Source organism: Zalophus californianus, chromosome 2 (assembly GCF_009762305.2).
Source record: "Zalophus californianus isolate mZalCal1 chromosome 2, mZalCal1.pri.v2, whole genome shotgun sequence".
NCBI classification, from domain to species: domain Eukaryota; kingdom Metazoa; phylum Chordata; class Mammalia; order Carnivora; family Otariidae; genus Zalophus; species Zalophus californianus.
Genome location: NC_045596.1, coordinates 174,540,025 through 174,554,142, shown reverse-complemented (window position 1 = coordinate 174,554,142; position 14,118 = coordinate 174,540,025). Strand labels below are relative to the sequence as shown.

Sequence of the window (14,118 nt, the reverse complement as noted above, 5' to 3'; positions counted from 1 at the left end):
TATAAACTGCTAATTGACAGGTAAAATAAATATACTTAATTATATTCAGTTTAACATATTTATTTGTATAGTGCCTTTAAATATTCTCTATCTAGTCTCCTCTAAATTCTGAGTTTAGCAATTTTAATTTCTGACGTTAGACTACTTTTTAAATTAAGAAATATTAAAGTCAAACTATATAAATGTAAATACAAAATCGCATATAAAATTGCACGGCCTGATTCAACAAATATCAGAGAGACAAGAAAAGCATCTGTAATCATTAGTGACTAAAACATTATTTAAAACATTTTATCTTTACCATTATATACTGAATATAGCAAATAAATTTTCATTTAGAGATAAATACTAAATTGAAATTCTAAAGAAGGGAGAACACTTTTAAATATATTTATTAAACACGTAATTCATCTTTCTGTCAATATTCTGTATGTAGGTTATACATACAGTATGAAAAAATATATTATTGTAGTTTACTTCCAAAGCAAGAACTGAGGAAGTTAAGATTATGGAAACTATGAGCTCTAAATTTTCTTTTGTTTTGTTTTTATTTTATTTTATTTTATTATTTTATTTTATTTTATTATTTTATTATTTTATTTTATTTTATTATTTTATTTTATTTTATTTTATTTTATTTTATTTTATTTTATTTTATTTTTTATTTGACAGAGTGAGAGATAGCGAGAGCAGGAACACAAGCAGGGGGAGTGGGAGAGGGAGAAGCAGGCTTCCTGCGGAACAGAGAGCCCGATGCGGGGCTCGATCCCAGGACCCTGAGATCATGACCTGAGCCAAAGGCAGACGCTTAACGACTGAGCCACCCAGGAGCCTCTCTAAATTTTCTTTTGATTGTACATTTATAGTGTGTAAGATAACATTTATTGATGTGAAATTTTACTTTTGAATTCTTGTTTTTCCTTGATAAAATACTATTCTCCTATTCGACAAAACATTATTGAGTTATAAATTCTAATAAGAAATGAAGATGTACTTCATTAATGATTCAGATATGTTATTTTTATTTTTTTATTTAATTGTACCCATATCACATAATTTGGTGTTTTAATGAACAAGTTTGATTGGCATTTAAATTTTGCAAAATTCTAAATTGAGAATTTTCTGTTTTGTTATGGTATAATCTCATACCTGAAAATAGAGTTATATGTGAATTGAGAAATCATATGTATTATTTTCATGCTGTCTTATTTGCTAAGTAGGTTTTGTCCTTGTAATTTAATATCTAAAGAAATTCTATAACTTTTTAATCTTTAAGTTTATCCATATTTATATAATTTTAACCTTTTATGGAGTTGAAATTCTAACTATGCTCAATAATAAATTAAGCAAGTCAGGGCTCCTGGGTGGCTCAGTCATTAAAGGTCTGCCTTCGGCTCAGGTCATGATCCCAGGGTCCTGGGATCGAGTCCAGAATCAGGCTCCCTGCTCCGCGGGAAGCCTGCTTCTCCCTCTCCCACTCCCCCAGCTTCTGTTCCCTCTCTTGCTGTCTCTCTCTCTGTCAAATGAATAAATAAAATCTTAAAAAAAATAAATTAATTAAGCAAGGCATTTAGTGAGGTGTCTGGGTAATATTTTGAATAATTTCATTCTTCCATTCTTTATGTGCATGTAACTGGAAAACTAAGGGTGGCTTCCAAGGGATGCCACAAAAACAGGAGTAATATGATCTCTTTTAAAGCACTGAAGGAGTGCAGCCAGTGTTCATTATTCTCCAACAGAAATTTTTTCAGCACTTATTTGCCTGGAAGGCGAGGACAGAATCAGATGATGTATCTTTAATCTAGATGCCCCTTTTTTGCATATGTATATTGTAGGATGACGTTAAGGTAAAAATATAAAGGATTTACAGAAATGTGTAAATGAATATATGGATTTTCTAATTATATCTAGAAATTATATTCAAATTATAGTACAATAACTGTACACTTATTAAATCATTAACAGTGGTTTAAAACCATAAGCAAATGTTATACATCATAATTTTATGAAAAGAAGACATTCTGATTTTAGAAACAGATTGTTATGATGGAATAAAATATCTCATTTTTCCTTTCAAAATAATTCATTGAACCCATAATGCTATGATAGTTCCAGATTACTGAACTATGTTTCCAGAGAATTGGCTTGTAAAATGTACATTTACAGCGTGATGAAATTAAGGGTGTATAGTTTATTTAGCTGGTGTTTAAGTACCCGTAGAAGAAGATGAATTTAATATAATGTAGTTGTGTTAGTTGGCTAGAGTACAGAAAAATTTGTATGGTTTTTCTAGAGCAGCATTATCCAAGAAGAAATACGATACGAACCATATATGCAATTTTATTTTATTTTTAAATTAAAACAAATTCTTTTATTGAAGTATAGTTGACACACATTAGTTTTAGATGTACAACATAGAGATTCAACAAGTCTATATGTTCTCCACAGTATGTAATTTTAAATTTTCTATAAGCCACATTAAAAAAGTAAAAAAAATAGGGGCACCTAGGTAGCTCAGTCGAAGCCTCTGACTCTTGGTTTCCACTCAAGTCATGATCTCAGGGTCCTGGGATCAAGCCTCGTGTTGGTCCCACGCTCAGTGTGGAGTCTGCTTAAGATTCTCTCTCTCCCTCTCCCTCTTCCTCTATCCAACTCAAGTGCCTCAGTGCGCTCTCTCCCTAAATAAAAATAAATTTAAAAATCAAACAAAAAGTAAAAAAAAATTAAATTAAAAACCCAAAAATAAACAGATGTAATTAATTCTAATGATATAATTTAATTAACCCAAAATATTTAAAATGTTATCATTTCAACATATAATCAATATAGAATTATTAATGAGGTATTTGTGTATTTTTTTGTGCTAAGCCTTTGAAATCAGGAATGTATTTTACATTTATGGCATATCTCAGTTCTGATGCTAAATTTTAATTGAAAATACTTGATTGATATTTAGCTTTCATAAAATTTACAATTGAATAAAGTAGATGAAGCTACTCGATGTGTTCCAAACATAACTTAAAATTTTTCCAATAACTGAATCAAGTATTTTTTTTCAAGTATCAGTTTTTAAATTTAATTTTAAATTAATTAGGATTACTTAAATGAGTTGAGTTTCTTAGCCACACTAGTCACATTTCAGGTGCTTAGTAGCTACATGTGGTTAGTGCTCATTGTATCAGAAGCACAATTACCGAGGTAGTTTGGCAATACCTATCAAAACATATAAAACGTGTTTAACCTTTGAACTAGCAATCCCACTTCTAAGAATCTAGAAATAAGGAAAAAAATCTGTAATATAATGTTCTTTGGAACATTTTATTTTCAAAGAAAAATTGAAGACAAATGAAAGGGAACTCAAAGTAAGTTTTGATAGACACATACAAAAGAAGACGCCTCAGCCATTAAGAAATTAATGTAGTAAAATTAGCCAAATTTCTGTGGTATTTGGATGGCATAATGACTGAAGGACAAATAGAATTTTAGTTGGTTGATAGATATGGTAATCATATTGCTAATTTTATTACATTTAGAGGTAATCTTATTTTCCAAGATTTTGATTAGGAGCAGTTTTACATCTTAACACTTTAAAGTAGCAAAGAGTACAGGCCATAAATATATACCCCCGTGGTCCTAGTTTCTATTAACTGGGTAAGTAACCTTCTCTTGCTGGTATGTTTTTTTGTTTGTTTTTTTTGTTTTTTTAAAGTTTTTATTTATTGGCACACCTGGGTGGCTGTCTGATAAGCGTCTGGCTTCGACTCAGGTCATGACCCCAGGGTCCTGGGATGGAGTCCCGCATCGGGCTCCTTGCTCAGCAGGGAACCTGCTTCTCCCTCTGCCTGATGCTCCCCCTGCTTCTTTTCTCTCTCTGACAAATTAATAAAATAAAATCTTAAAGATTTTATTTATTTGATAGTGCATGCTAGAGAGCACAGGCAGGGGGAGAGAGAGAAGCAGGCTCCCTGGGGCTTGATCCCAGGACCCGGAGCCACCCAGACACCCACTGTTGGGTTTTCTGTTTGTTTTTTTGTTTTGTTTTGTTTTTTAATTTAACTGCAGGTTTTTTTGAGGTTCAGGAGTAGCAAGATAAGATCTTTGGAAGAAAGGAGAATATAAACCTTGAAAAATGGAATAATTGAAAGACCACCCTTTCAGGGTGGCATTTAAAAATATCTGGACTCTGATTGTTAATTTGAATTGGGTGTCAGAAATGTTTGATACCAGTTTTATTGCTGCTTAGTTTTATGATACTCTAGAGCATTCCAGATGAATGTGTTGTTGGCGTGTTTGAGACATAAGTAGTGGTCTGTAGGAGATTGCTAAATAATTTGTAAAAGGTGTGAAGACACACAGTCGGAATCAGTTGTGTTGAGTTACAAAAATTAAACATTTCTTGATTGTGAAAATAAGTGATTTCTTTCCCAGAAAACTCATTTAGTTAATATGCATTTTAAATAATTGATATGTTTTGTTATGCTACAATATCCACTGAAAGGATCTTTTTTTTATTAGCATCTTATTTACAAGTGTGATTAGCTTCTGTTTTTTTTTTTTCCAGCCAGAATTGTGGGGATTTAATTTTTTTTTGATGTGTTGTTCCATGATTCATTGTTTGCGTAAAACACCAGTGCTCCATGCAGTACGTGCCTCTTTAATACCCATTACCAGGCTAACACATCCCCCCACCCCCTCCCCTCTAGAACCCTCAGTTTGTTTCTCAGAGTCCATCCTCTCTCATGGTTCGTCTCCCCCTCCAATTTCCCCCACTTCATGATTAGCTTCTATTTTAAGAATAAGTTCTATTAAAAAAATAATTGTAATAGGTATTTGGAATTTGAAGCATAATTCATTTAGAAACAATTCTGTGAAGGGTGGTTTTGGTTCTCAGGGCACCTCACAAAAAGCAGTTTGAAACATCATTTATGCAGAGTCAATGGCATTGACCTGACTTTAAGTCTTGGAGGCAAGGGCTGCAGGTGGTGAGGGGTGAGGGGAGAACATGCTTTTTACTTCATTTCTGTTTGTAGGGCTGTAGGCATTTGAAAAAGGAACGTTTTCTTCGGACACCTTTCTCCTTCCTTTCTAAAAATATTTCACTATTCCCAGCTCATAGATTTTTCTAAAATGTTCTGTGTAATTTATTTTTAACTCTTATTTTTTTCATCCTTTACAGATATAAATAAATTTAAACTAATTAGAAAGCTGGTTCCTGAAAACATTGATACCTACCTTATCCACATGGCGATTGAGATCCTGGAAAAAGACTGTGACAACAGACTCTTAGACCAGCTTTCATGTGCTTCCAACAGAAAGAGAGATTTCCCCAACTCTGAAGAGAGCTGTTTAAGTTCTAAGAGAAGCAGGGAAGAAGTAGGTGCTAATACCGAGGTGTTAATTATATGTAGAATTTTCATACATTGTTGGTTCAATTTGCATATTCTAACACTAAAATGCTGTATTTTTTAAACTGTTATAAATTCTGATATAAAGTTACTTTTTAAAACCTGTGCTCTATTTCCTTTGTTTTTCATAAATCTCATCTGAGAAAAGTGATTTTTTTTTAAACAACAGAAAAGGAAATGTAGCCCATCTATTTAGCTTTTTGTGTGGAATGTCAGCTTAAATTTTACCTCTACCTCATACTGATTATATATATATAACCTGGAAATTCTTTTTCTTTCATAGACATAGTTAATATTAGCTTTGAGCATATGGCAATTTATGTAGTTTATAAAAATGAAAATGAATTCCATTTTAAATACCCCCAAAACTAGTTTGTCTAACATTCTGTCATTCATCATGCTCTGTTCCTGTCATACTGAATCTCTTAGGTACAAGGATAATTGTTGCTAATTGTCCTGAGTATATACCATGTATATATATTTCTGAGAAAGACCATGAATTTAATATTATTTAGTATTATTATAGTTTTATTAAAATTAAATGCTTTGGAAATTATTGCTCTGTATGTTGTATGAGATAACTATTCTTTGAAAATGATTCTATTAAATGATTGTATAAATTTGAAAATTTAACCTTCAGTATCTTCCAGATCTAAAATTATATGACTCCATGATAAAAGTTGTAAAAACTAATAATTAACTAAAAAATTATTTTAATTTCTAGATCATAAATTGAGCATGGTAGTAGGTGTTTGCTAGTATTTATATATTAGTGCATTAGGGATTCCATTCCAGTTCTAAGGTAGTCTTTATAGGATTTCCAGGAGTTAAACCCATTTTCTCAATAGCTTAAAAATAAGAGGAACTGGTCTTTTTAAATTCTGTACTTCAGTTAGGTTTGTATATAGACATATCCTAGATAACCTAATGAAATTTGATTAATTGGAGTTCTTTACATTATTTAGACAATTGAAGTAGCTGTGAGAAGGATATTAACGAAAATATATGTTGGGTGGTGGCAGTGAAATTTGGCTTCTATTCTCAGCCTTTTATTTCTGAAATCTATACCAGGTGCCTAAAACCTTGTTGTTGTTTTTTTACCAACTTCTACCTATCACTAAAGGAAAAGGTGAAACTTGTTATTTTTTTCTGATTATTGATGCACATTTATATGAAATGTTATTTTAATCACATATTAGCATTTGGCTTTTCCCTTTATTGAATTAACATCAAATGCTGACAACAGAGTGGGGAGATTTTCTTGGGGCAGGTGGGTGGGTAGAAGTCGTGCTGAGCCTACTGGATTTAGCACCCCCCCTGCCATTTAGGGGAACAAGGATATTGGGGGTAGGAAGTAGATTAAGAGATGAGTGAACCAGGCAAAGTATTTTTCTTTCATCTGCCTCCCAAGTATAGAAAGCTGCTTTGAATACTGTAGAGTCTGTTGGAGGGCTGGTTTCAGATCTTTCCTGTTAACATTCATTTTCTCTACTGACCTGGATTGTATCTCTTAGTCTGTTTCACCAGATGAATATGAGGCTTCTGATAAAGAATAATGTCAAAACAAATTCTTTGTATTTGTTGATGCATTGTTAATTTCACATCTCTTGTGATTGCTATTAAGATAGAAACTCAATCATGCCTATGTTTAATGAAGAAAGATTCTGTCTTGATATTGGTAGTTTTGATTCAAAATATGCAGGTACACAGTGGGTTCTTTAAGTACATAATTTTTTTTTAAATTTCTGGAAAGTCTTAAATTTTACTTTTTAGTATTTGTCCCATTGCTTTATATTTCTTCTTCAGGGACTTCTACTATCTCTATGTTGGATCTTCTTTGCCTAGCTGCAATATTTGTCACTTTCCATGAATTCTTTCTAGTTTTCCATTTCTCTTTAATTTAAAATTTTCTTCATCTTCTTTTTCACCTCTTATTTCTCTGGACAGAATCTGTTATGTTTATTGCTATGTTCCTCATAGTTTAGTGTTCACTTCTATACATTTTTCCTTTTGCTTCTAATTCTTTTTTTTTTTTTTAAGATATTATTTGTTTATTTGACAGAGAGAAACACAGCAAGAGAGGGAACACAAGCAGGGGGAGTGGGAGAGGGAGAAGCAGGCTTCCCGTGGAGCAGGGAGCCTGATGTGGGGCTTGATCCCAGGACCCTGGGATCATGACCTGAGCCGAAGGCGGACACTTAATGACTGAGCCACCCAGGTGCCCCCTTTTGCTTCTAATTCTTAGCTGAACTTTTCTCCTCTATTTTGAATTTTTCTGATACTGATTTATGATGTTCTTTCATGTTTTGAATAATTTTCTTAATATTTTTCAACTCACTTTAAGAGGCTACAGTTTTATTCTGTACCTTAGCAAGTCTTCTGGTGTCACATTTGACCTTAATACTTTCCTGTTGTTCATTTTCATGAGAAATTAGTTTTCCTGCACTTTCAAAAGAAAGCATGTTTCAAGGTAGTTTTTCCCAACTTCACAGAATTCTCTCTTCTCGTTTTTTGTGTAATTGTTCAAAATATGGAAACTTAGTTTATGAGATATACTCATCTGCTCCTCTTCCCTTTGTCTCTATTTTACTTGAACTGCTTGATTTGATTTCACCCCAGCAGTTCTCCCAGAAGGCAGCATTAGAGCTGGTCAGGAGTGTTCACAGGGACCAGTTGCGTTAACCATTGAAGACACCATTCCTTATAAGTCATTTGCTATTGGGTTGGGCAGAAGCCCTCCCATTTTCAGATGCTGTTTTCACATTAATCTACCATGGTTTCTGATGTCTACCTGTGGGCTACTTTGGGGTTCTTCTGTTCTCAGGTACCTCACTGCTTGCTTCTCCTTTCTCTCGTACGTAAGTGGTACTCTGCAGGTCTTATGGCTGTTGGTGGTTTAGCCTCACATGCCCAGAGTTTGGATTTCCTTGGGATACGTTTAAACTTAGTTTCATTGTAAATGTAGATTATGAGTTTTGGGTTTTCCTGTCAATTCTGTTTTAATGGTGGGCTTCAGAGAGATTAAAAAACTATGCTGCTGCTTCCACCACCATCATAAAAAAAAATTACTTTTTTCCTCCTTTTCTTCGCTGCCTAAGAGAGAATGTATGTGATATTTCCTGCCCTGCCACTAAGTTTCATTATAAATTAAAATGTACGATATTATTTACAAACTGTTTTGAGATACTCAGAAAAAATGCCTTATGAATAATATTATTATAATTATTGTTAAAATTTAGTATATCAGAACAATTAGAATTTTCTTAAGCTTTGCTTCTTTAGGCATAGTTTTTGTTTTTTGTTGTTCTCTAAGAGAATAGTGCATGCTCTAACTATTTTGTGTTCTATAACAATGTTAAAGGTTGATGGAAAACGTCCTTGTGATTTTTCACCAAAAGATGAGAGTCACAGAAATTCCCTAAGACCAACTTCTTGGAATCAGCCAACCAGTGATTCAGAAACAGATTTATTTACAGATTCTCATTTACAGGTAAAATTAAATTAATAAAGTAGTTTTCGTGATAGCTACATCCAACTTGATAATTACTATTTTTAGATTTGTCTTAGTTTAGATGAAATTAAATGTGAATATAACATACATATTTCTCTATTTACTTACATATGTATGCTCACATATACTCAACAAATGAGTTAATGTTTTGTATTCTCAACTTAATGATAATATTTGTTAATAGAATTTGGAGTATCAAAAAGATAAATACCCCCTGAAAATTTTATTATGATTGCTGGGAATTTTAGTTGTCTGCTGATGAAGGAAGTTGTCACTGAAAGGCACTGTTTCTGTTAGGTGCCTCAGTTCTCATAAAGTCTCTCCAAATACCTATTGTTGAGACTCAAAAGGTACACTCCAGTGTAAGTAACCATTTTCTGTCTTTCTCAATGAAACAAGATCATTATTAGAATAGTATGGTAAATGCTGAAGATCATATTCTGTAGAAATATAGAAGATAAAACATTTTAAATGATGTTAGCTACTAATTAATGAATGCCAAGAATAAATCAGAATGTGTTTTGATAGTTTGCAGATATTCTCATTTGACTCTCCAGGTAATCCAGTGATGTGAGGTACTGTTATTCTCATTTTCTGTGTGAAGAAACTGAGGCTGAAATAACATTCATAAGGCCATACATTTGGCAAGTGACTCAGTTAGGACTCGAACTTAGTTCTGTCTTGTTTGGCAGTCCCTATTTATTCCATGGTATTCAGCTACAAGACTTAGGGTTTTTTCCTCTGCTCTGTTCCTGTTCATATGTCATGGTCTGTTTTGCTTTTTGATTTTGTTATCATCTTAACTGATTTCCTTCCTCCAAATGCACATAGGCGTTCAAACTGTAATTGCAAGCAACGGTAGCCTGCAAGGGATTGTGATAATAAGATCTTATGGGAGGAATAAATATTTCTGGACCAATTTTATCTCTGCCCAAATGCCTTTTGTCTGTGCCATTTTGTACCCCCAGTATTTGTTTCTGAGTCAAACACCGTGTCATACAGTGTATATAAATCGAACGTGTTCTGGACTTCTCTTCCCTGTGAGGAAATTTGCTATCCTTAGCCTGCCTTTTCTTTAGCTTTCGCTAAAGTGTGAATAGCTCTTTCTTCTTCATTGGATTTCTTTAATTAAGCCGAAATAGCTAGTAGGTTTTTTTTTTGTTTTTTTTTTTTTTTTTACCTTTTCTGAATACAAGGTTTCACAGTTTTCCGCTAAGGATCTTTTACTTTTTATCCCACCCGTAAATCTTTTGAAACCATTTTTCAACATAGAAAACATAATAAAACATGGCAAGTAATTGGTGAACTATATATAGAGTTTTTGTTCTTGAAATTGAATAAATAATACCTTTTACCTTAAGCTAATAGACCTATTATAACTTAGATTGAGGTCACCTTAGCATAAAGTCCTTCGGATAGTTCCAATCACTGAATTAGCTCGGCTGGATTCCAAGGTGTATTTGCGTTAGAACGATTTGTCTGTTATGTTAGTTTGAGGCTCTGTGGTCAAACTGAGATAAGACTAATTAATACCATTTTATGCTTATGGAACATAACTCAATATTATTTTATTTTTTTCAAGTGCAGATCATATAATACACAACCACTGCCTTTGGGTTCTTAAAAAATTTTTTTCAGGGACTTTTAACTTAGGGTTCTGAGCCTTCGTTTGGTGCATATAAGTCCTCTAAAATTGTGCAAAGTATTATGTATGTGTATATTTAGAAGTGGATCTCCAGGTTTTAGCAGATTCTCAAAAGAGTCTTTGAGACAAAAAACAGAATTTTTTTCATTTATTCAGTGAACGTTTTTTGAGTATCTGTTATGTCCCAGCAACTCTGCAAGGCACTGGTAGTGTTTGGATCACTCTGCTAGTCAGTCAGCCATCGGAGACACAGAAGTATATGTTTTTTCAAATACCTCTGTGATTTTGTGTGTGTCTGTGTGTGTCTGTGTGTGTGTATGTGTGGGTGTATATATGTGCATGTGTGTGCACCTAAGCAGATGCCTTCCTCAGAACATTAAATTAACCATTTTGGTCAACCCCAACCAAATACACATGAGATATAAATCTGAAATAACATCCAGTTCTTACCTTCTCAAATGAGTGCGTACACTTGAGTTCCTGAGAACAGATAACAAGATGGCAGGTAATGGCCTAAAGAAACAATACAGTGATTTTTGTCTCTCTTTTATTTACTTTTTGATCCAGAAATAAATTCTGTGGCTCTCACTATTTTGTTTTATTCAGCAAGGGAAGGGTGGTGGGTGTATATACTGTAACCTATGTTACTTCTTACAGCTGACATACATTTTCAACGTGACAAATATTTCTTTTCCTGTTTCTTTCCTACAGCCTGCATCTGTAACCTCAGAGAGAAAACTACCTGAGTGGTTTGCCAAAGACAATGAGACTTTAGCTGACACCAGCAAGAAATCAACGGCCAAACCAAAAAAGAAAGGTCTTTTTAGTTAACCTGGCAATTGCCAGAGGAATTGTGTGTGTCTTGCTGTATTATAAGAGGGGCACTGTGTTTCATTTTTTGAAAATAGTGGAGGCCGATACTTCAGTTTACAAAGTGTTCTAATCTCAAAAGTAAAACTAACCCATTTGTTCAACAGCTGTAAAACAGCCTTGTGCAGTTTACTAAAGTTGAGTCTGCTGAGAGCCTGTGTGAGTACATCATAGAATAGAATAATAAATTGGTCTCCTTTAAGATTGCTTTAAGAAACTGTGTTACTGCTCTCTTTTCTAATCTTTTTTATTTCAACAGTATGTTTGGAAAATTTAAGGGGTGCTGATTTGATACAAATAATGGACTGGTGGTAGTTGTATGATGATTACCAGTGTGATAGAAAATCTTCATCTATTACCAGAATTCTTTCTTGTGAATGAAGGAAGCATAGTTATTTTTACTTATTGTCCTTACGTATCCTTACAAGAAACTCTTACACACATTGATAAGTGGTATTAGTGGACCAGACCGTTGAAAATGAAACATTCTGGGTTCCGTGCAAGTAGGGAAAAATAATATAACAAAGGAGACCAACTTGACTAGGCAACTATGTACTTTGTATGCTATTTCTGTTATTTTGCAAATACTAAATTCCTTCATACTGAATATTACAAATATATATATATATTTTACTTTTATTTACTTAATTACCTTGAGGGCTTTTAGTTTTTGAGGATGTTGGGATTTGATTCTAACCTCTTTATGTAGCACATAGTAGACTTCTGTATTGAAACCCGTACTCTGATACTGAGTTTGGTAAACCATAGTTAATATCACTTTAACCAGTTCACCATATGGCCTTTAACTGACATTTTTGTAACTAAAAATAGCGGTTAATAAAGAAGAAATATTGTAGAAGAACTAGAAAATTTGGAGAGATTAAAAAAAAAGAAAATAAAAATCACCAGTCATTCTATCAGCAGATAATCAGTTAACCCCTTCTGTGTAGCCTGCTAAGCCTCTGTATTCACTGCTTCTCTTAGTGTGATACATGAATAATGCATGAATGTATTTTCTTTGTAAAACATTTAAGTTAAAACACAAAAGTTCCTTGTATTCCCATTTTCCTACATCTCTTTACCATTCCCTTTCCAGAAGGTAGCTCCTTTTAAATATGTGACTTAAAGTTCTCTAATCATTCCTTATGCATTTACATGCTTTTGCATATATATCTACACATACATTCCTATTTTTTAAAATGAATTAGATCATGCTATATGCAATTTTCTGCAACAAACTCTTTTCACTTAATATGTCATGAAGAACTTTCCATGTCAGTATATATTGGTCTGTCTCATTTTTTTTTCATAGCTACCTACCATTCTATATGGTGAATGTACTATATTTTATATAATCACTTTTCTATTGGTGATTTTTTTTTGTTTTTTTCTATTTTAGATTATTTGTAGAAGTAGAATTAGAGGCTCATATTTATATTTCACTTGAATATATTATGAACATTTTTTTTCCATGTCATTAAATTGTTTTCCACAGAATCTTTTTTGGTGGCTTTACAGTGATTCTCAAAGTGTGGTCCGCAGACTTTTAGGAGTTTTTGAGACTCCTTCAGGGAATTTGCAAAGGCAAAACTATTTTCATAATACCAAGATATTATTTGCCTTTTGTCCTATGTTATTTGCACTGAGGGTGCAAAGCAGTCGTGGGTAAAACCACTGGTACTTAAGTGCAAATCAAGGCAATGACACCAAATTATTGATTTCATTAATTCTCAGTCTTTAAACACACATCTTTTCAATCTTCTATGTGATGGAATGGCAAGTATGTATAAAACACTTCTGCTCTGTACCAGAGTATGATGGTTGTCTCCAGGAAAGGCTCCTGTTTGATTGTTTGAATTATGAATTGAATTAGTTCTTTTTCCATGGCATATCATTTTTTACTGAAAAGAATGACTGATAGAAAACCATGATTGGTTGTTGAGACTTGGGCATTTGGTGGATAAAATTGAATGAAGCCATCTTATCACTTCAGGGAAAACTGATGGTTATTTGTTGGCAATGATAAAATTTGAGATTTCTGGCAGAATTTGTACTTTTGGAAAACTTGTGTCTGCTGCCAGGAGTTTGATAGCTTCCCATAATATAAAGGCTTTTCTAATGAGATATTGTTCATACAATTAACAATATTTTTGGACATCTTACAATGATATTGTCAACAATTAGAAGATCTGCACAACTCAGTGAACTAATATTTTCTACATGACTAATACATGATCTTATAAAATCATGCATGAGTAAAAGATTCATGCAAACCGCACAACAGTCCAATGGATTTTAATGTAGCATGGTATGAAAACATTTGTTTATATGGTTTCAGATTGCACACTGCAATCAGTCTTTAAGAAACTACAGGTGTCCAGTTGTGGTATAGTTTCAAAGAAGAATGTCTACAATTATCTGAAAGAGCTATTAAAACACTCCACCCTTTTCCAACTACATACCTGTTTAAGGTCATGCTTTCTTCATATATGTCGACCAAAAGAACGCATGCTGAATGTTAGAAGCAGATTGAATGTAGAAGCAGATCTGAGAATCCAGCCACTTCTGTGAAGTCAGACAATGCCATTCTTCTATCTTGTGGGGGATATTTTTGTAAAATGTATTTTTGTTATCATGTAATGGATTTACTGCTGCCTTTTTTAAAAAATTAATAAACATTTCTTAAA

The 14,118-nt window shown here is 33.1% G+C and overlaps 1 protein-coding gene across 7 annotated transcripts in view; it reads left to right on the top strand.

Annotated features, from left to right (window-relative positions):
- Window positions 1-14,116, top strand: part of WRN (WRN RecQ like helicase) — a 147,912-nt gene extending 133,796 nt beyond the window's left edge. For all 7 annotated transcript variants that reach the window (XM_027598934.2, XM_027598933.2, XM_027598932.2 and 4 more), the window contains 3 exons: window positions 5,177-5,373; window positions 8,767-8,895; window positions 11,273-14,116. In XM_027598934.2, coding sequence (XP_027454735.1) covers window positions 5,177-5,373; window positions 8,767-8,895; window positions 11,273-11,392 — 446 coding nt within the window. In that variant the 3' untranslated portion in view covers window positions 11,393-14,116. The remainder of the gene's footprint in view (window positions 1-5,176; window positions 5,374-8,766; window positions 8,896-11,272) is intronic.
- The last annotated feature ends 2 nt before the right edge of the window (window positions 14,117-14,118 follow it).